We start from the raw sequence: 23,031 nt of genomic DNA on the forward strand, positions 1-23,031 counted from the left end.
GTGTGCCCAGTGCCTTTGGTGGGAGAGCTGGATTTGATGTAGACACCAGTCATATCTTTCCTCAGGGTGTGCTCACAGCTATCACCTTGTTAGGGGGTGTGGCTGGAGATGGAAGGGCCAGCACAGGGTGTAAGGCGGGACTTACTCTCTGCTCAGGGGCAGCGTCTGATCCCAAGTTGCTGGATTGAAAGGCCCGAGGTTCAGGTTCAGGCTGGCTCTGTTCCCTTTAAGTGTGTGTTTTTCCTGCTCCCCACACCAGAGATCTTTGCCCTAAAGGAGGAGAGTGCTGAACCAAGTGGGGCTCATGCACCTACAGAGGTACAATGCTCTGCCTCTGTAGGTATCTGCAGCTTCACTGAGATGCAGCCCACAGTTGCATCTTTTCCAGGGCAGAGCATTCACTCATCTTGGGCTGGGGCACACACTGAAGCAGTTGCAGGAAACCCAACAGCCAAGCTGCCATCAGAAGTCTGGGCTGCTTCTGGGGCGCTGCTTGAATAAGCACTACTAATGGCTGCCACCACCCCACCTGGGCTCTGCCCTGCCTGGGGGCAAGCCAGCACCCATGCACTACTTACGAGTGGAGTCCAGGCTCCTCCAGCCTTTCTATCTGTTCCAGAAGCTCTCCAACCAGCCAGGAGCACTTGTCTCTTAAGCATAAGCTCCCAGGACTGGGACGCCTAGTCTGTGGCTCAACCCGCTCACTCCCCAGGGTGGGTGTCTGCCCCTACAATCTCCCTTTACCTCTGAGTCCCTTCCCAGGGGCACAGGTCCCAACCAGATCACTTTTCTTCCCATCCTACCTGATCATGTCTGTATCTTTCTTACAGCCTTGGTTGTATAGGAGTCTTTCTGCCAGTCTCCAGGTAGTTTTCAGTGAGTTGTTGCACAGGTAGATATATTTTTGATGTGTTCATGGGGAGAGGTGAGCTCCACATCCATACTCCACCATCTTGATCTCCTATCAAGAGATGCATTTTAAATATAAAGGCACAGATTGGTTGCATGTAAAAAGATCAAAAAAATATATACTGTGGTAACAGTAAACGTAAGAAAGCTACAGTAGCTATAGTAATATCACATAAGGTAGACGTCAAGACAAAAGGTGTTGCTGAATTTTAAAAAGGACATTTCATGCTGATAAAAGGGAGCATTTTATCAGGAAGACATAGCAATCATAAACGTTTTTGTGCCTAATAACAAGCTTCAGATTACATGAAAAAAATTGACAGAATTAAATGGAGAAACAGACAAATCTACAACTATAGTTGGAGATTTTCATACTTCTGTTTCAGTAACTGGAAGAATTTCTAGACAGAAAATCAATAAAGGCATAGATCTGGACAACACTAGCAGCCATCTTAACCTATTTGATATTTTAGAACAATAATATATCCAACAACTGCAAAATACACCTTTTTTCAAATGCACATCGTACACTCACAAACTTAGACCAAATAAGTGTCCATAAGTTTTCAAAGATTGAAATTGCACTAAATATGTTTTGACCACAATTGAATTAAATTAGCAATCGAAAACAACTTATCTAGGAAATCCCTAAATATTTTAAAATTAAACATCATAATTCTAAATAACCCATGGGTCAAAGAAATCATGAAGAAAATTAGGAAGTATTTTTAACTGAATGACAATGAAAATCCATCAAAACTTGTGAGATACAGCTAACACAGTGCTGAGGGTGAAATGTGTAACTTTCAGTAGTTATATTAGAGGAAAAAAAGAAAGGTAAAATCAATTACTAAGGTTCTACCTTAAGAAATTGGGGAATATTAGCATTTAAACACATGATAACTAAACTTTGAAATATGATTTAATTTACAATTACTCACAAAATGGAATAGAAATTAAAAAAGAAGTTGGGGAAAACAAGAACAAAATAAGCCTAAAGTATATAGAAGAAAGGAAGCAATAAAGATGGAGACTCTAGAGGGAACTGTTGGTAGTTGTGATGCACAAAAGCTGAATATGTGTATACTCCTGAGACCTGGCAGTTTCACTCCCAGCTATATACCTAAAAGGAATGAGACCCTATATCCACAAAAGGCTTGTACAGGAATGCTCATAGCAGCATTATTTGTAATACCCCAAACTGGACACTACTTAAATGCCCATACATAGTAGGATGGATAAATAAATCTTGGTATATTCACACAATGAAATACTTTTTAATAATAAGGTTTAACTGACTCTAGTTCTTCAGTTATAAGTAAGAAATATAGCTGAATTTTACAAACATAATTATGAGTGAAAAAAGCCAGAAACAAAAGAGCATGAAGTTCAGACAGGTGAAACTTGTATCTGCTGGTTAAAAGCCAGTATGGTGTTCACCCTTAGTGGGAGATCATGAATGGAACTGGACCTGAGAGGGATTTCTGAGGAGTTAATAATGGTTTTTAATGTTAATCTGGGTACCAGGAGGGGAGGGTATATAGAGCGCATGCTTAGCATGTATGAGGTTCTGGGCTCAATCCCCAGCACCTCCCCTAAGAATAAATAAATAAACCTAATTACCTCTCCCCCACCAAAAATAATAAAAAATAAGAATAATTTTTAAAAATCTAGGTACTAATTATGTGATGTGTTCAGATGTGAAAACTGATTGAGCTATATACTGTGTCTGTGTATTTTTCTACATGTATGTTATACTTAAGTTAAAAACACAAAGTAACATTGTAAATCAACTATACCTCAATAAAAATAACACGAAAGAAAAAAACTCATGGACAATATTCACAACAAAACTAAGTGACAGTGTAACCCCATGAAACTCAAAATAAAAACAATTGCAAATCATTCATAGCCACAAGATCAACAGGCAATTGGCATTTGTGTAGGAGAAAGCAGAAAGAGTTGACGGACCACTCCAAGACCTGACAAACAGGAAAATTCCAAAACAGCAAACAGGTATTCACTAAAAATCATGGCATTCTGACTGCTGTGAGGTGATATCTCATTGTGGGTTTCCTTTGCGTTTCCTGATGATTAGTGATGGTAAAGCACCTTTTCATGTGCCTTTTGGCTGTCTGTATGTCTTCTTTGGAATAACATCTATTCAGGTCCTCTGCCCATTTTTTAATCAGATTGTTTGTATTGGGGTGTATGAGTTCTTCATATATTTGGAATATTAACCCCTTATTGGACATATCATTTGCACATATCTTCTCCCATTCAGTAGGTTGCCTTTTTGTTTTGCTGATGGTTCCCTTTGCTGTGCAAAAGCTTTTTAGTTTGCTAGAGTCCCATTTGTTTATTTTTGCTTTTGTTGCCCTCGCCTAAGGAGACATATCAAAAAAAAGAAAATTGCTAAGACTGATCAGAGAGTGTACTGCCTGTTTTCTTCTAGATGTTTTATGATTTCAGGTCTCACATTTAAGTCTTTGATCAATTTTGAGTTTATTTTTGTAAATGATGTGAGAAAATGGTCTAGTTTCATTCTTTTACATGTAGCTGTCCAGTTTTCCCAGCACCAATCAGCTGTAAAAAAAGAATGAAATCTTGCCATTTGTGACAACATGGATGGATCTGGAGGGTATTATGCTAAGTGAAGTGAGTCAGACAAAGATAAATACTCAAATCTAAAAAACAAAACAAATGAACAACAAAAAAACCCCACAAACACACAGAGAACAAATTAGTAGTTGCCAAAAGGGACGGGAATGCAAGGATGGGTGGAATAGGTGAAGGGGATTAAGAAGTACAAATTACCAGTTATAAAATAAATAAGTCACAGGGATGTAATGTACAGCACAGGGAATATAGTCAATAATACAAAAACTTGTATGGTACACAGTCTATAAGAATGTAGAACCATCATGTTGTACACCTGAAACAAATATATTGTAACTCAATTATACTTCAATAAAAAATTAACGAATAAGTAAATGAAAAGTGTGGCAGTTCAATTTAAGAATAGCAGTTGAAATGGGAGGGGTTTTGACATCCAATAAAAAATGAATACATATAAGGGACCCAGGGTCAAGAAGTCTGAAAGTAACGGAGCAGTCTAATCCTTAGTGAACTCTTGAAAACGAGCCACCAGATCTCCCTTCTTGCACACAGTTCCACGCTGAGGAGAAATTGTTGAGAATAGAATTAAAATTGAGCATAACAGAGACAATTAAGAAGAAGGAAAGAGAAGGCCTACGTAAAAGGGGGAGAGAGGACCAGAACCAAGAACTCTAGTCAAGCAAGTCATCCTATTTCTTTAACATACATAAAAACAGCAGAAGGGAGCCTCTGTGAAATCAGAAAAGCCACCCTGAATCATACTTCTTTCTAAAAGTTCAGGAAAGCTTAGTAGACCTAAGAATGAGCAACAGATTGTAATGATGGCTGCATAACTCTGAATATATATTAAAAGCCACTGAATTATACACTTTATATGGGTGAATTTTATGGTATGTGAAATAACATCTCAACAAAGCTGTAACAAAATGAATGGAAAATTATTAAGGTCAGATCCCACACAAAGTTATTATAAAGGAGAAAAAAAGAATCAAAAGTGTTCCATGTTGCTTATCTATTTTATGTATAGTAGTTTGTATGTGTTAATCCCATACTCCTTCCTAATTTGTCCCTCTCTCCCTCCCTCTTCCCTTTGGTAGCCATAAATTTGTTTTCTGTGTCTGAGTCTGTATCTTTTTTGTATATAGATTTATTTGTATTGCCTTTTAGATTCCACATATAGGTGATATAATGGAATATAAACTGAAAATATATATATATATACAGCTGAATAATTTTGCTGTATGTACACCTGAAAGTAACACAATGTTGTAAATCAACTATACTTAAGTTTTTTTAAAAAGGAAAACCAAGAAAAAGCATTCCAGAAAGACACACTCAAAAAACAACAAATCTAAAATATACTGTTTAAAAATGAGTTGGAAGACATTAAGAGAATTAAATAAGACAGAGAAGAACAATACAAAGCAGGATTAGAAAAACTCAAATATAGTGACAACTTGGGGGAAATAAGAAGAAAGAATCATTTCAGAAATGAAGGCTAGGGCAGAATACTCTTTGATATAAACTGTAGCAATATTTTTATGGATCTGTCTTCTCAGGCAAAGTAAACAAAAGCAAAAATACATAAGACCTAATTAAACTTTAAAAAACTTCTGCACAGCAAAGGAAACCAATGACAAAGCGAAAAGACACCCTACAGAATGGGAGAAAATATTTGCAAATGATATACCCAATAAGGGGTTAATATCCAAAATATATAAACAGCTCATATAACTCAATATTCAAAAAACAACCCAATTAAAAATGGCCAGAAGGGTGAGGGGTATAGCTCAGTGGTAGAGCACATGCTCGGCATGCACGAGGCCTTGGGTTCAATCCCCAGTACCTCCATTAAGGGGGGAAAAAATGGCCAGAAGGCCTGAATAGACTTTTTTTTAAAGATGACATACAGATGCCCAACAGGCACATGAAAAGATGCTCAACATCACTAATTATCAGAGAAATACAAATCAAAACCATAATGAGATACCACCTGTAAGAATGGCCATCATCAAAAAGTCCACAAATAACAAATGTTATCAAGGAGAAATGGGGACTCTTGTACACTGTTGGTGGTAATGTAAATTGGTGCAGCCACTATGGAAAGCAGCGTGGAGGTTTCTCAAAAACTAAAATAGAACTACCATATGATCCAGCAATTCCACTCCTGGGTCTATATCCAGAAAAAATGAAAACACTAACTCAGAAAGATATATGCACCCCAATATGCATAGCAACATTATTTACAATGGCCAAGATATAGAAGCAACCTAAGTGCCCATCAATAGATGAATGGATAAAGAAGGTGTGGGGGGTACACACACGCGCACACACACACACACACACACAAGAATATTACTCGGCCGTAAAAAGAATGAAATTGCCATTTGCAACAATATGGATGGACCTAGAGGGTATTATGCTTAGAGAAATAAGTCAGAGAAAGACAAATACTTTATGTTATCACTTATATGTGGAATCTAAAAAAATGAATATAATAAAACAAACAGACTCACAAATACAGAGAACAAACTAGTGGTTACCAATGGGGAGAGAGAAGAGGGAGGAGCAAGGTGTTAGGGGATTAACAGGTACAAACTACTATGTATAAGATAAATAAGCTACAAGGATATATTGTATAGCATGGAGAATACAGCCAATATTTTATAATAACTTTAAATGGAGTATAATCTATAAAACATTGAATCACTATGTTGTCTAACTGAAACTAATACAATATTGTAAATCAGCTATACTTCAATTTGAAAAAAAGAAATGAAGACTAAACCAGAAGAAAACAAGAACGTGTAAACACAACAGAAAATGTCTTTCTAAGGTAAAAGGGAAAATGTTTTAAATCAAAGAGAAACAAAGATAAACAGAATTCTAGAAAAAGTGACAAGTAATAAAGACAGTAAAGAAGACCTGACATATGGATAATAAGATTATCTGAAGAAGAAGACCAAAGTCAAGAAGAATAATAAATTCTAAAAACTACTATTAAGGAAACTTTCCTGGAACTGAAAAAAAGATTTGATTTAAAAAAGCACACCATGTACCTGAGAATTGTGATCCAGAGTGACCAACAGCAAGACACATCCTAATAAAATTACTAGACTTAAAGAAAAAATGCCTTGGATACTTCAGCAAAAACAATAAAGGAAGGAAAATTAGATCATCCTCAAACTTTTTGACACCAACATTTGATGCCAGAAGAAAATGGAGTGATGTATTTAAGATATTCAAAGGGAAAAAATGTGAGTCAAGGACATTATATCTGGTAAAACTGACTTTTAGGTACAAAGGGTACAGGTATTTATCAAGATGGAGAAACTCAGGACGTACTGTTTCCGTGATCCCTTCCTGAGAAATTTGCTAGAGATTGAGCTTCAGACAACCAAAGTGACAAGAGACACATTGACATAAGGACTGGTGGTGAGCATTAAATGTATAGTTGCTTGTAGAACTAAGACCAAGTGAGATTTAAAAGGGAGAGAGTAGAATATTAATGCTTATATGCTCAGTGCTCTGATAATGTAGATAAAGCATTACTTATTTTTTAATGGAGAAATGGGGAAAGCATATGCAAAAAAATGAACTGTTCTCAGTAATTATATTGGTAACAGTATTAATGTTGTCCCAAGACTGTGTAATGTGAGATAATATAAAAGAGTAATTATGAGATATTCAAATTTCATCATCCTCTGTCTCTGAGAGCTGACTTTTAGTGTGGAAGAATACAGATGTAATTCAAAAGAATTTAAGTTAGAAATAAAAGAGCCTTGCAGCCCTGAATGTGAGCTCATGAGAAATTTTATTTAAATGTAAACACACACACACACACACACACACACATCCCTTTTCTTTATCCACTGTAAAAGCCTAGAAACAATGACCAGCCAAGAAGCAGTGAGTACACCTAGTAACCCAGATTGTGTTCTTGAAATACTATTCCCATTGAAAGAAACCAGGATGTCTTAGAGAAATAGCTTAATTCCAAGTCTGCGGCAAGAAATAAACATGATGAGCTTGGGACATCTTGTCATGAAAGATAGGAAAGAAGCTTTCAAAGACTACTAAGGCCTTATCAAAATGGCTCAGAAGCCAAATTGAAGACATTTCCACTGGCCCGAGACAGGTTGGCTTCAAAAGGATTCAGCATCTTATAGTAACCTATGATGAAAAAGAATATGGAAAGGAATATATGTATGTATATGTACAACTGAAACATTATGCTAGACACCAGAAATTCATGCAACATTGTAACTGACTATACTTCAATTTAAAGAGAGAGAGTGTGTCCATCACCTATCTCCAACAATATGTAAAAAAAAATAATAATTGCAAGTAGCAGCAAGCGTATTTAGTGCCCAAATCTTGGTTTCAAATACCATTCTCCAGTAAAGGAACCAGGGTTCCTTAGAGAAATGGATAATTCTAGGGCTGGGGCAGGGAGTACACAAGATGAGCCTGAAATACCTTGTAGTCCTAGGAAATAAAGAAGCACTCAAAACAACAACAAACAAGAAAACCTGAGGTATGTTACTGCGACACAGGGCCTGCTGAAAGAACTGTTATTGGCCAAAACTGGAAGAATTTGAGCAGGAAAATAACAGTATTGGATTATAACACAAGGAATAAAATAAGGATCCATGAGTCTGTAGTGATAGAAAGAAATGATTAAATAAGTAGATGGGGGCAAAGAGACATTTTTGCTCCCCTACAGAAAAATTCTACATAATTTGTATATATACGCCTGTCTCAAAGAGGCAGAGTGAAAAGTCCTTACCCCTCAAATGTAGACTATGTTTAGTTAATTGCTTCCAAAGATTGCAGTGTAGAAGGAGGCGGGAGGAGTAACTTTACAGTTGAGAACCTTACAAACACTACCTTAGGCTATCCCAGTTAATGTCAGCAGTGATAAGTCGTGTTGATGGCTTGTAGCTTTGTGTTGATGTGACGTGATAAGGCAGGAACTTAATCTCTGTGGTATTCTCCAAAAGTCATAACCCCAGTTTAATTATGAGAAAAACATCAGGCAGCCCCAGACTGAGGAATATTCTGCAAAATACCTGATGAGGACCCCTCAAAACTGTCCAGGTAGTAACGCAAGATTACAGGGGAAATTGGGTACAGATGTATAAGAACTCTCTGTACTATCTTCTTAATTTTTCTGTAAATTAAAACTTCTAAAATTAAAAAAGATTATTTAAGTATTTTTTAGAAATCATTGCAATTTGTTGAAACCCATCAAATATGTTTGAATCTGTGAGTTCATAATTAAAAACAAAGATTCGATTTCAGAGGATGATTAGGAACTAATTTATTACCTTGAGAAACAGTAGATAAAGTGAAAGAATAAAGGATTAATCTTGTCTTTTTTCCTGGGTAACTAAATTGTAGTAGATATGGGGAAATCTCTCTTTATGAAAGTATTCTACTTAATACAAAAGAAATGTTACAGTTGAGTATCACCTTTTTGAAAGCCCTGGGAAATTAATGAATCTAGGCACTGAGCATCGAGAGCTGCTAACATCACAACATATGAGACACAGATATTATATGCCACCTGATAGAGGAAGACAGCACCACCTATAAATTATGCCAAAGGGATCAACCCTGAGTCAGATCAAGCTCTGTATCCACTTCGCAGTCTGCAGAAATATAGAACGTGTTGGACCGCATAACCAGGCAGTCAGCAAAATCCACAGGTTGAATGCTCCAGCTTCTTCAATAGATGGCTTGTAAGAAACAAAAAAGGGATGGAAGAAGAAACCTGTAGTTTAAAAAGAGATCAAAATAGTTTAAATGGTTAAGACTAACCACAAAAACATTATGCTAAGTGAAAGAAGTTAGACACAAAAGACCACATAACTTGATTCCTTTCATAGGAAATGTTCAGAGTAGGAAAATCTATAGAGATAGAAGGCAGATTAGTGATTCCCAGGGGATGGGGGAAGGGAAGGAATGGAAATTAACTGTAAGTGGTTACAATAGCCAAGACATGGAAACAACCTAAATGTTCATTAACAGATGACTAGATAAAGATGCAGTAAATATATACAATGGAATACTACTCAGCCATAAAAAACAATAAAATAATGCCATTTGCAGCAACATGGATGGATCTGGAGATGGTCATACTAAGTGAAGTAAGCCAGAAAGAAAAAGAAAAATACTATATGATAGCACTTCTATGTACAATCTAAAAAAATGCATAAATGAAAACTTCTAAACAGAAACAGATTCAGAGACATAGAAAACAAACATGATTATCAAAGGGGAAGGGGGGATAAATTAGGAATTAGTAGATACAAACTACTATATATAAAATAGATAAACAAGTTTCTACTGTATAGCATAGGGAACTGTATCTTGTAGTAACCTATAATGAAACCGAATATGAAAAGGAACATATGTATGTATATGTATGACTGAAACATTATGCTGTACACCAGAAATGGACACAACATTGTAAACTGAATATACTATCATTTTAAAAATGGTCATAATGATTATTTTAAAAAAAACTCTAAATGGGCACAAGGGATCTTTTGGGGTTTATAGAAATTTTTTTGATTGGATTGTGGTGATGGTTGCACAACTCTGTAGTAAAAATCATTGAGTGAAAAACTGAATGTACAAATGGACAACTCTGGTGTCTAGAGTTGCACACTTGGGTAATAAACTCCAGGAAATTATTACTATAAAAGGTGGTATAGTAGTGACCTTTGCAGAGGCGGGGTGTGATTTGGAAGATGCTCATGGAGAAGCTTTTGGGATGGGTACAGAAAATCTATTTCTTGACCCAAATGGAAGCTATAAAGGTATAGCCTCCTTATAAAAATTTAAGTTATATATATATTTGTGTGATTTCCAGTATCTTATTTTATAATAAAAGGGTTAAAAAAAACACCAGACTCCTAAGCTGTTAGAAGAGATCAGATCCCCACATATTTCATTCTTTATCATAGTAATGAGAATATTTCTCATGGGCAAACTCAGGGTAGCCAGGAAATGCTACTCTACCTCACAGAGGGAAAAAAAATAGTGCAAAAGAGAGATCTAGCATTTGGTTTCATTTCTTTTGGGTGTACACCACATGACGAGTGCCATTTGGACCTCAGACCCTGTTCCAAACATGTCCAAAATGACACACGGTCTTTCCTGGCAGGTTCAACTGCTCCATAATTTCCAATTTTACACACACACACAAAATCATACAACTGGAATAAAGGAAATGGGTGGAGGAGGAGAGAGAAGTCACCTGTAGTCCCACCTCCCCAGCATATCACACTCATAAATATTTTTTACTTTAGTGTTTTTGATTTGCTGGGGTTCTGTTGGTCAGTTGGTGTTTTTGTTTTCTGTTGTGAGGGGGTGGCCATTTTAGCAAGAATTCTTTCTTAAAATAGCATGCACTTTTGAGGGAAAACTCTTACATTTTTGCCTTGTGAAAACCACTCCGAGGATCCTTTCTTGCTATTATTTAACACGTCCTCGGTTAAGTAACTGAAGCACTCCCCCTCCCCCGCCCCGTTCCGCTGGCCCCGGGGGAGGCAGCAGGCTGTGCTCCTTGTCCTCATGTCATGTGCTTGTGTTCCGAGTGGAGCTGGGGCCCCTGACAGTCCCTCGTTTCCTCACCCCTGCTTTCTCATTTTTCCATGGGGCAGAGTTGAAGAAAGCAGCTCAGCAACAGGAAGATCAGGAACAAGAGGAGGAAGAGGATGATGAGGCACTCCACCGAGCTCGGGAGTGGGATGACTGGAAGGACACCCATCCTAGGGGCTACGGCAACCGACAGAACATGGGTTAGTCTCCCCGCAACAAGACAGGACTACAGGGGTGCTCATCTTCCCCGCCAATGAAAGCTGCGCCAACTTCCCCACCCCAGACTCCTGCTTCAGCCCTGTACAATGAAGGCAGAGACACTCCATCTTGCTTGCGTTCAATAAAGTGTCAAACAATTAAGTGTGTATCTGTACCCTAGATGACAAGCCAGCAATCTGGTTTTGGCATTATCCTCCTCATCATGGTATATTCCAATTTTCTGAAGTGGAAAGAAAAGATTACTGAGAAATCACCCTGTATAATCAATGGCTGTATGAATTCTCCCTCAAAAATAATAATAAAAGTTCCTTCTATCACATGAGCCTATGCAGAAAAACAGGTATCAGCTCCTTTTTTTCTAGGGACGGGGGTAGTCTGTGGGTCCCTGGACTTACGGAGAGATCTTGGTCACCTCCCTTTGGTGTCAGCAGTCAGTTTCTAGCATCAGAGCTGCCGGGACTAGCCGGAGCTTACTCTCTCACGTCCTACCCCAGCCCTGTGGACTCACCCAACACTTGCTTTACAAGGGGCAAGCACAGAAGCCAGGACTTTCCCTGCCACACAGTGCTGTTTGCAGGAATTACAGCTGTAAGTGAATGGAACATAACAATACCACCTACCACCTTCCTTGCCTTGGCCAGGAGAAACGAGGAAACAGGTAAGGCACTGTGAGACCCACCCTGGTGTGTACACCTGGGGCCAGGGCCTTTCCTTTCCTGGAACTGTCACAACCCTTAGGGTGAAGGGCAGCTCAGGCTATAGCCTAGCTTCTCGATGGGCTGCAGGAAACCAAAGCCCTCCTTGCCTATGCCGTGCCATAGCTGGCACAGTCCGAAGTGGTCTGTGTGCCGTGGCAGTCATTTTGCTAGTTAAGATGACTGCAGTCATGCCGACAGCTGGGTGTGGAGGAGGGGGACAGGCCGGCTGACATGGAAAGGTACTTACTTTGTCCAGCCAAGAGAAGACATGTCCTCGGCTCTTGGATTGATAACCTAGAAAAGCAGCCCTGTGTTGAAACAAATGATCTGTACAGAAAACATAATTTTGTTCTATGTGGCTTTGGTACACTTAGATTTTCTTTGAAGAGGAAGATGACTCAGCCTTCCTATTCTAGCTTCTGCGGTCTAGCTGAGGAGACGGATTTGAAAAGGAGACTCAGTTCCCTCTCCTTTACAAGGGTGGTAAGTAGAGGGCTGTCAGGCAATGCGTAGGGGGTTCTGTTTAGTGGGAGATGACAGAAAACGACCAATAATATATTTGTTTACTGCTTAATAAAGGACTCATCTCACCCTCACAACAGAAGCTCCTGAAACTCGTAGAGCCCAGATTAAATTCCCCAAGGATTTGGGAAGCAAACTCTTCTTTAGATTTCTTGCGGGGGGGGGGGGTAATTAGGTTTATTTACTTTAATGGAGGTACTGGGGATTGAACCCAGGACCTCGTGCATGCTAAGCACACACTACCACTGAGCTATGCCCTCCCTCTAAACATTCATTTTTAGTTCCCTTCCAATTATTGCCAGGCTGCCTCTAGCAGTGGCCTATTTTCTGCCCTTGAAACTCCACCCTGAGCTCATTCACAAAACAGGCCAGGTTGGGGTTATCCCTTTGGTCCAAGGCAGTTGAAAGATGGTGCTTGTGGAAGATCCAGCTTGATTAAGCCCTCTCAGATTCTGTTATCTAAGAGGCAAGCTAGACAAGGTGGGTTTGAATCCGGGCTTTAAAAGCTGAAAGCTTTGTGACCTTGGGCAATAAACCATCTCTGAACGCCTGTTTTCTCTGTTTCTAGGTGAGCTGTTTCTTGGGGTGGTTGTGAAAATTAATCATGGCAGCCATCATAATAGACTCAAGCAACTGAAGAATAAGGGTTTTCTGTTCGTCTGAACTCACTGACTACAGTCTGTCGACTAGGAAGGGAAAGGAAATGGACAGGTAGGTACTGGGCCTCTGTTCTGTGCCAAGCACTGGACCTGGCACGTTCACATACTATTAATACTCACAATGGCCCTGCGAAATAGGTAGCATTGTCCCCATTTTACAGATGAGGAAACAGGCCCAGAGGAGCTGAGTGATTTCCTCAAGTTCACACTAGTAAGAGGCTGTGCTTCTTTTCTGTCACTTTCCACGTGCTTCCCAATTGCTTGTGCTTTTAGTTAGGAGTCTGAAAGCGGCTTAAAAAGAGGGAGAAGCTTTAAAAATCCAAACCACCACTGGTACATTATTGGAGCTCTAGAAATTCCTTCTTAGCTGACTCACCAAAGAAAAGATTATGCCAGCTCCCCCGCCACTTCCCCCTCAGCCAGGGGATAAGAAGACAGAGGCGGTGAGCAAACCCATCTTCCTGCATCTTCCTCCCCAGTTCAGTCGGGCGGGCCTGCCTGCCAGCTGCCGGCTGCCGAAGCAGCTGCCAGTGACAACAAAAAAAGAACCACCTTATGGACTCCCACCAGAGCCAGGCATTTCAGGGTCCTAGAGTGAGCTGGGTTGAGTGGACTCCCGGAAGCGAGGACTCAGAGCATTCAACAGAGAATAGCACGGCCTCAGGGCTTGCCCTACGTTTATTTCACATACCCTGCTTAGTTCATTCTCACAACCTGTCGGGCAGGACATACGATGGCTTCATTTTCCAGAGAAGGAAACTGGCTTGGGGAAATGCAGTGAGGGACTGACTTTAGTCACACAGCTGATGTTTGTTTGCATGGTCTATTGCACAATAGGCTGTGTAAACATCAGTGCTGCCAAAATATTTGCCCTCCGTCACCCTCACATGGAGGCCAGTTAGTCATCGGGAAGAGGTGAATACTGGGCATTGTTTCTTTTAATGCCATTTAGGAGTGATTTGTCCTTTCCACTCTTGTTCTCAACATGCCTTACAGACAGGGCAGAAAACTGAATAAGCTGATTTCAAATCCAAGAAGTTGGAGTTAAGAGTCCTAGTTAGAGTCTCAATCCTCAGGGCTCTGCCACTCCTTAGCTGTGGGGCCCAGGGTCACCAAGTTCACTGGGGTCACTTCTGTCATTTAAAACAACAAGAAAAGGGGAAAACTTGAAATTAACTCCACCACTCTGTGTCATCTGAACCCTAAAGTCCTCCTCTATCCACTGTGGGCCTCCAGTTTGCTCTTGGACACAACAGACACACTGCCACCTGCCACCCAGCTGTGTTGGACACCCTACAATCAGATGGTATTGTGACCACTATCTCCTTGCAAAACAGCTCTCTCCAACACCTGCACATTGTTTCCTCACAGATTGCTTTTAACCCATTCTAGGTACAGTTGAACTTGGCACAGTTCATGCCTGTGCCACTACGAGGAGATGTGGGGTTCTAATCCCAGCTCTGTTATTCTTAGCCTCTCCCAGATGCAGGCAACATCTGGCCTACTTACTTCACTGGCCAGAGTGAGGAGCAAATGAATTCAAATCTGGAAAAGAAAGCACTTTGAACAGTTACACAAAACAGGGCACAAGAGTGAGGAAACAGAGTTAGAGGCTGTTTGTAAGTTTGGGACCCGGAGGAAGGGATGAATTTATTTTTTTCAATTCAGTGTTTCACCACTGTATTTTACCCCTGCCTCAATGTTTTCTTAATCTATCTTCAGTATATCACCCCCAGAGAAAAGGTTTGTGAAATGCTTTTCTTTGTGTGCTGGAAATGACCAGCACAGGAGAGAATGGTTACAAGTGATGGAAACTGAGATCTGGTTTTTACTCACCTACCCACCAGGCCACCTTTGCCGAATATGTGAAAGGATGGGCAAAGTCCTAGATTTCACTTTCTTGTCCCAACTGGCAATAAATCCCTCAACTGGAGTATAACTCAGTGATGGCTGAGGCCAGCCTCTTCCCATGCGGTAGCCCAAAGAAAAATCATAGCTGCTGTGTATTGAGCACCCACTGTCTACTAGGTACTTAGATTATTTCTAATCCTCACAACAACAGCCCAAGGTAGATGTTATTAGTGCCTCCGTTTGTAAATGAGGAAATGGTGGCTCAGAGAAGGGATTTCCCAAAGATCATGCAGCCCTAAGTGCCAAGCTGGGCCTGGATTCCAGATGGGCCTGACTCCACAGGCCAAGCCATTCCAGGTTGCCGCACCAGGAAGCACAAAGCCCCAGGGACACTTGAAGGTGGTTGGGACACCCTGCAGGCATGCTGCTCTGGGAATCACCTCTCCCTTTTCTCTGTCTAAATTCTGAGCAACAATTCCATCAGCTTTGCCTCCCAGGCCCTTTAGGGACACATCTGAGACCTACTCATTAGGGGAAAACCCCTACTGAGAACTCTCCCCCTTGAGAGGGACAGGAGGCTGGAGGGATAAAGTGGGAGTTCGAGATCTGCAGATATGAACTATCCATAAAACAGATAACCGACCAGGTCCTACTGTGCAGCACAAGGAACTATATTCAATACCTTGTAATGGCTTATAATGAAAAAGAATATGAAAAGGAATATATATATATATATATATATATATATATAATTGAATCACTATGTTGTACACCAGAAAGTAACACAACATTGTAACCGATTACACTGCAATTTAAAAAAAAAAAGAAATCTCCCTCTCCTGGGGCCCCTGCATCCTTCAACCTGCAAAACATTCCAGCTCCCAATGCCAAGCCCACCTGCTCTCCCCTTCCAGCCCTAACTGATCTTGGTACAAGTAAATCTTTTCAACCCTCTACTCCAGCCTGTCACTTAGGGGTTCCTACATATTTTCTAAGCCAGTCAAAGCCCTACCCTCCAACCTTGATCTACCAGGCCCTCCTGGACAACTAAGACCCAGGCCCTGAATGCAGGAGGCTGGGCAGCCCAGGGCTGGGAGGGAGGATTTCTGCCTGAACTCTGAGGCCCTTCCACAACTTGGCGGCAGACACCTAACCCTAACCCTGTTGCCTTTGTCCCCGGCTCAGAGACACTGATTAGCAGAAAGACTTCTCACCAGCTTGATGGAAACTGTCTTGTCCTTTCCTTGTCTACCTTCTGCCCGGGGTGCACTCCACCCCCACCTACAGCTTCCCTGACTGACCACACTAGCATTGACCTGTCTGCTGAGTTCCCAGGCCCATCTCCTATCATCTACTGCACGGCTCCTGTTGATGAGCAAACAGAACTCACATTCAGCACATCCCCCCCCCCTCCGGCTCCATCAGAGTTTCTTAGGGCCCCATTGCCTACTCAGTGCTCCTCCTGAGAAGCCCAGCACTGTGTCTGGCTTTCTCGTCCTGACAAAGCAAGCATTCAGTATTTGTGGAATGAATTACTGAATGAATGAGTCCCACCATGAATTGCGCTTCTTCATCAGGGCAGATTCACAATAATACAGCCTTTTTCTTTTCATTTTCAAACAACTTTACATAAAAAGAAAACCCAGAATCCTTTCATCTTAAAGCAGCAATCATTTCTCTCTGAGCCCTTCTTTCATCCTATCACTGAAGAGACCACATTTTCACAAAGTGTATTCAATGGCGAAGTCTGCTTTATGCTCTGCTCTGAAGGTTCACCATATCACATACGACAGAGTCTGCCTTACAAAAATTTTCATGACTTTTAATGACTGCAGATTAGTCTATAAGATTGCTATATAATAGCTTACTTAGGCCCAGATTTGGAACATTTGGATTGTTTCCAGGTTTTCACTGTTACTTCCTTTATTCATTGAACAAAGCAAATTACCTTATTTGCCTGTGCACACAGGAGGGGGAGGGATGGGAGTTGTTAGAGGCCAGGAGTGGGAAGGAGAATTCCCTATAGTCCCTTTTGAATTCTGAATCATGTGATTATGCTGACTATTCAAAATATATATACCAAAAGCTTGCTGTACACCAAGCATCGCGCTACAAGTTGGGTGTAGAGGTGGGGTCTACACTCCCAAACTGACTCCCTAAAATACATGCTCTCCGTAAAATATATATATCGGGCCTTGGGAATCCAGAGGACGGATAAGGGTAGAGAATCTCAGAGACTGACATTTTCACTGAACCTTGAAGCATGGGTAGGAGTTAGTCGGACTGGTAAGAGACCACTGTGGGCAAAGGCCTGGAATAGCAAAGGGTACTTCCTGGTTGGGAAGGGAGGCTATATCTGGTGTGGCATGAAAGTTGCAAGAAATTCAAGGACACCAGAAAGCAGTGTAGAAAGGGCTCTGAATGCCAGGGCTCTGGGCTTTGAACTTGATCTCAGAGGCCATGGGAGCCTTTGGAGGGTTGGAAACAGGACAGATGGTAAGAGCTGTGTTTGACAGTGACCCTCTAGTGGCAGCGTGGATCCCACATGAAAGGAGACCAGAGCGGAGCAGCCTGCTGAAGTCCAGGAGACAGTGACAAAGGCCAGACTAAGGGATCAGCTGTCCCAGCGTGCCCCCAAACCATCCTGGTTTAGTGCCCCGGGCAACTCCTCAGTCCCTGGCAAATAGAGATGATTGGCCATTCTAGCCTGAACCAAGGCAGTAGATGCTGCTGTTCCCTAGGCTGTCCTGAGAAGGGGTCCAGTGACTTCCAAGGGATTTCTTTTCAGGGGGGAATTAGATTTATTTATTAGTTTGTTTGTTTATTTAATGGAGGCACTGGGAATTGAACCCAAGACCTCTTACATGCTAAGCATACACTCCACCCTCCCTCTGCCAAGGGATTTTGAAATATCCACCCTGTTCTGTCCTACCCTCCACCTCCTTGGTCCCCTCCTCCAGCTACTACCCCTGGGTTCATTTACTTTCACTAGGTTCTAGACCTGCTGACCTCCAGACATAAAGGGATTTATAAAGAAAGCACCCCCACTTCCCAATGTCCAGTCTTTACTCCTCCTGCTTCCCTCCACAAATCTGAGGCTCCCATCAAATGAAATGAGTCCCCAGGCCAAAGCAAACCTGCAGACTTTTATGTCTACTGGTCCATCACAGGGAAGAACATGTTCCCTATTTCTCTGCCTGTTGAAGCCCATTGCAAATGCCACCTCCCCACAGCTGAATTCCAGTCTGGAGCAGCTCCTGGTGTCAGACATTGCCCAAGGACTATTCAGACATCACGACTAGTCCTCACAGTAAATAGATAGACAGATAGATAGATAGACAGATAGATAGATAGATAGATAGATAGATAGATAGATAGATAGATAGATAGACAGACAGACAGAGATAGAGAGACAGATAGATGTGCAAGGTCACACAGTTACAAGTCTCCCTCTCTGTCACCTTTGTGCTTCTGTGATGGCCCCAATCCTTATATCAATGATGTAGGCACGTCTTCCACCCCCTGCCCTCCCCATGACCCGCCACACACACGATTGTCAACCTAGAGCATTGCCAGGCTTATAGGAAAACCACGATAAAAATTTGTTGAAAGAAGAGACTACATCTATACCTTGTATCGTACCTCGCCTAGTGCCTGGCATTAAATAGTTTCCTCTGTCAAAGGTGCAGTACCTGACCAAATAAGGGGATGAACCAAGGGGACCGATCAGAAGAAGACACGTCATGGCAAAACCTCAGCTATCCAAAGCTTTCTAGAAATGAGTCACTCTGAAGGCTGAGGCCGAACCTTAGAACCAGGAAGAAGAATCCTGGGGCTGCTTCTGTCTCAGGGCTACCCTTGCTTCCACCCCCGTTTTCTGAGTTCCCCAGTCCCCTTGATCTTCTTTTCCTCCCACTCTTCTTTCTTTGCTTTTCTGTTGTTCCTCCAAAGCTTCTCAGCTTCTGTTTGAGCAAACTAATTGCAATCTTTTCCTGGGGCTGCCCTTCCATACATGCCTTTTGCGCCCTGTTCCCCTCACTGCAGCATTCCCCCTTCCACAGAACCTTCCCTGACCTTCTCAGGCAGCTGGGGTGCTTCTCTCATCTGCGTCTTTGTGCCCCACCATACCCCCTACAGGTGTCTGTGATCATGTCCACCTTAGTCGCTGGACTGTGAGTTTCTTCTTTTTTTTTTTTTAATTGAAGTATAGTCAGTTTACAATGTGTCAACTTTTGGTGTACAGCATGCTTCAGTCATACATATACACATATACTCCTTTTCATATTCTTTTCATTATAGGTTACTACAAGATATTGAATATAGTTCCCTGTGCTATACAGTAAGTCCTTATTGTTTATGTATTTTATATATAGTAGTTAAAAATCTGCAAATCTCGAACTCCCAATTTATCCCTTCCCACCCCATTTCCCCCCTCATAAACATAAGTTTTTCTATGTCTGTGATTCTGTTTCTATATTGTAAATAAGTTCATTTGTCTTTTTTTTTCCCAATTCCACATGACTGCTATCATATGGTACTTTTCTTTCTCTGTCTGGCTTACTTCACTTAGAATGACGATCTCCAGGTCCATCCATGCTGCTGCAAATGGCATTATTTTATTTTTTATAGCTGAGTAGTATTCCACTGTATAACTATACCACAAATTCTTTATCCAGTCATCTGTCAATGGACAGTTAGGTTGATTCCATGTCTTGGCGATTGTATATAGTGCTGCTATGAACATTGGGGTGCATGTATCTTTTCTAATTAGAGTTCCCTCCAGATATATGCCCAGGATTGGGATTGCTGGATCATATGGTAAGTCTATTTTTAATTTTTTGAGGAATCTCTATACTATTTTCCATAATGGCTGCACCAAACTACATTCCTACCAACAGTGTAGTAGGGTTCCCTTTTCTCCACACCCTCTCCAGCACTTATTGTTTCTGGACTTTTGCATGATGGCCATTCTGACTGCTGTGACGTGATACCTCATTGTAGTTTTGATTTGCATTTCTCTGATAATTAGCAATATAGAGCATTTTTTCATGTGCCTATTGGCCATTTGTATGTCTTCATTGGAGAATTGCTTGTTTAGGTCTTCTGCCCATTTTTGGATTGAGTTGTTTGTTGTTTTTTTTTTTATTAAGTTGTATGAGCTGTTTATATATTCTGGAAATTAAGCCCTTATCACTCGCATCATTTGCAAATGTTTTTTTCCTATTCCATAGGCTGTCTTTTTGTTTTGCTTATGGTTTCCTTTGCTCTACAAAAGCTTGTAAGTTTTATTAGGTCCCATTTGTTTATTTTTGCTTTTATTTCTATTGCTTGGGTAGACTGCCCTAGGAGAACAATGCTAAGATTCATGTCAGAAAATGTTTTGCCTACGTTTTCTTCTAGGAGGTTTATGGTGTCTTGTCTTATGTTTAAGTCTTTAAGCCATTTTGAGTTTACTTTTGTGTATGGTGTGAGGGAGTGTTCTAGCTTCACTGATTTACATGCAGCTGTCCAGTTTTCCCAATACCATTTGCTGAAGAGACTGTCTTTACTCCACTATATATTCTTGCCTCCTTTGTCAGGTATTAATTGACCATATGTCTGTGGGTTTATTTCTGGGTTCTCTATTCTGTTCCATGGATCCATATGTCTGTTTTAGTGCCAATACTATGCTGTTTTGATGACTGTAGCTCTGTAGTATTTTCTGGAGTCTGGGAGGGTTATTCCTCCAGCTTCATTCTTTTCCTTCAGTATTGCTTTGGCAATTCTGGGTCTTTTGTGATTCCATATACATTTTAGGGTTATTTTTTCCAGTTCTGTGAAAAACTGGACTGTGTGTTTCTTGATGGTTAGAATACCATTAGCCTTAAATGTGTGCAAATGAAATCAACAGACTTTTGGGGCTTCTTGGCCACCTCTCTTTTGATATTGCCTACTCGGGGCAGCTAAGCTTCTCCTTGTTGGTTGGTTGGATGGTAATGGGGAAATCATGAGTGCTGGCTGTTCAGGATTTGTCCACTGGCCTTCTCTTCTTCCTGCTTTTTCTACATTCACTGATGTTTTTGTTACACTTGTCCATATGGCACAGAAGAGCTCCAGCTCAGACAGTGTGCTCTTTGTTTGGCAGGAAAGGAGTGATCAGAGTCTTGGCCCAGCCCTGCCAGTCCATCTTGCTTAGGGAAGCAAGAGACCAGACTTCCTTATTTGTTCCCCAAGCATTTACTCGAATGCCTACCCTGTACTGGGCCCTGAGCCAGACATTAGGGAGACAGACATGGAAATTGATCTGTCCTTGCCCTGCCTCTAGCACCCTGGGTGAGTCCTTTCTGGGCCTCTTCCATTTACCCATCTGATAGTTGAAGGGTGGGGGGTAGAAACCTGATCGGTAAGCAGCCTGGGAGCTGTCAACATTGTGGAACTTGTCTACTCGGGATACTCCAGCCCTCCCCACATCTGGGCTTTCTTCTGGAAGAGCCCAGGCCTGCCTCTCACCTCTCTCCCTCCTCCCCTGCAAATTCTGAGCAGACATGCTCCAATACCTCTCACCCTGTATGCGGCCAAGTGGCCTCAAGAAGCAGCTTGAGAAGCCCAGCTTGTCAGGGGGAAGGAGAAAAAGAGGACAAGGAGGAGGGCTGGGTGTCAGGCAGCCGTGCAGGGTACACTGGGGAAGGACAGCACATCCCACAGTGAACCAAAAAGGTTCCCTAAGCTCAACGCTGAAGATTCCTATTAGTCAGTCTAATCAGGGAGGCACAAATGTGGGGGGGGCAGGGAGGAAGACAGAGTTCTGTTAATCTCTCCAGAAAAGGCTAAGGAATACATATTTCCTTGCACTTGTAGGACACTTTTTGTATTTGATTTTCCTTAGCAACCCCTTTGATTACATTCAAAAGAGTTTTTTTGAGCACCTATCTTCAAGGCCTTATGCTGAGAATACTGGCCTTTTCCATTAGGAGACATCACAAATTCAAGTGTATAGACAGTTTTGTGATTTTTTTTTTGTTTGTGTAATGTCTGTCTCCTCTACTAGACTGTGAGTTCAGTGAAGGCGGGAATCATGTCCATCTTCTTCCTCACGGAATCTTTGGCACCTACAACAGTGCAGGGTAAATAGTAATCACTCAGTGGATAGTTACCCCCCCCCAAAAAAAGAATCTAGAGGTCTGGGACCTGGGGACAATCTTTAATTTTGCAAAAGACTGGTGTGCAGAAGCAAGCCTCTTAGCCAGAAACATAGCAGATGTTCAATAGACATGAATTGAACTAAATGAAGAATAATAACAGGAAACATTTACAATAGTACCCACTGTGGGCCAGGCCCTGTGCTGAGCACTTTACATTCACTCACTCGATCCTCAGAACAACCCTAGGAAGTAGGTACTATTATTACCTCCATTTGACAGATGGGGAAACCAAGGCACAGAGGTCAGCCACATGTAAGTGGCGGAGCTGAGATTTGAACCCCAGCTCTCTGGCCCTAAAGTCCACGCCCATAACTGCTTGCTGCACTGCCTTCCAACAAAAGATGGCCAAACCTATGTAGAGAGATGGAGCAATTTTCCATGGGAGGAACAAGGTGGAGATGGGACTGGAACCCAGGTCTGCCCTCTGTGTGATGCTTCTCCCACTGGCAGCTGGTACGGAGTCCCTGGGAACAGAGGCCCAAGGAGGGATTTGAGAAGTCTAGATCTCTGTGCAGAAAAAGGCCCTGGTCAACGAGGAGGCCCCCAGCAGAAGACGGGAGGAGCCCAAGAGCATCCACCAGGGCAGAAACAAGTGTGATGGCCGGGTCCCTTTTCTTAAGCCGGGAAAGGTAGCAGATTGCTTTTCAGGGGTCCTGTTTGAAGCCTAAGCCATTCCCTTTTTCTGCACTAATTTATGGCTAAGAGCATGATTGGCATGATTTAGTTTCAGTAAGGCTCAATAAGTCTTCATCTTTTGGGGGC

At 41.5% G+C, this 23,031-nt stretch overlaps 1 protein-coding gene and 1 long non-coding RNA gene across 3 annotated transcripts in view; one reads left to right on the forward strand and one right to left on the reverse strand.

Moving 5' to 3' along the window:
- The window catches only part of IGBP1 (immunoglobulin binding protein 1), a 35,053-nt gene extending 23,376 nt beyond the window's left edge, over positions 1–11,677 (forward strand). Inside the window, exon 6 of the mRNA XM_006217678.3 lies at positions 11,202–11,677. Coding sequence (XP_006217740.1) covers positions 11,202–11,344 — 143 coding nt within the window. The 3' untranslated portion in view covers positions 11,345–11,677. The remainder of the gene's footprint in view (positions 1–11,201) is intronic.
- Positions 1–23,031, reverse strand: part of LOC116279218 (uncharacterized) — a 59,006-nt gene that overhangs the window by 20,220 nt on the left and 15,755 nt on the right. For both annotated transcript variants that reach the window (XR_012067631.1, XR_012067630.1), the window contains one exon: positions 804–961. This is a non-coding gene — a long non-coding RNA (uncharacterized lncRNA). The remainder of the gene's footprint in view (positions 1–803; positions 962–23,031) is intronic.

Source organism: Vicugna pacos, chromosome X (genome assembly GCF_048564905.1).
Source record: "Vicugna pacos chromosome X, VicPac4, whole genome shotgun sequence".
NCBI lineage: Eukaryota > Metazoa > Chordata > Mammalia > Artiodactyla > Camelidae > Vicugna > Vicugna pacos.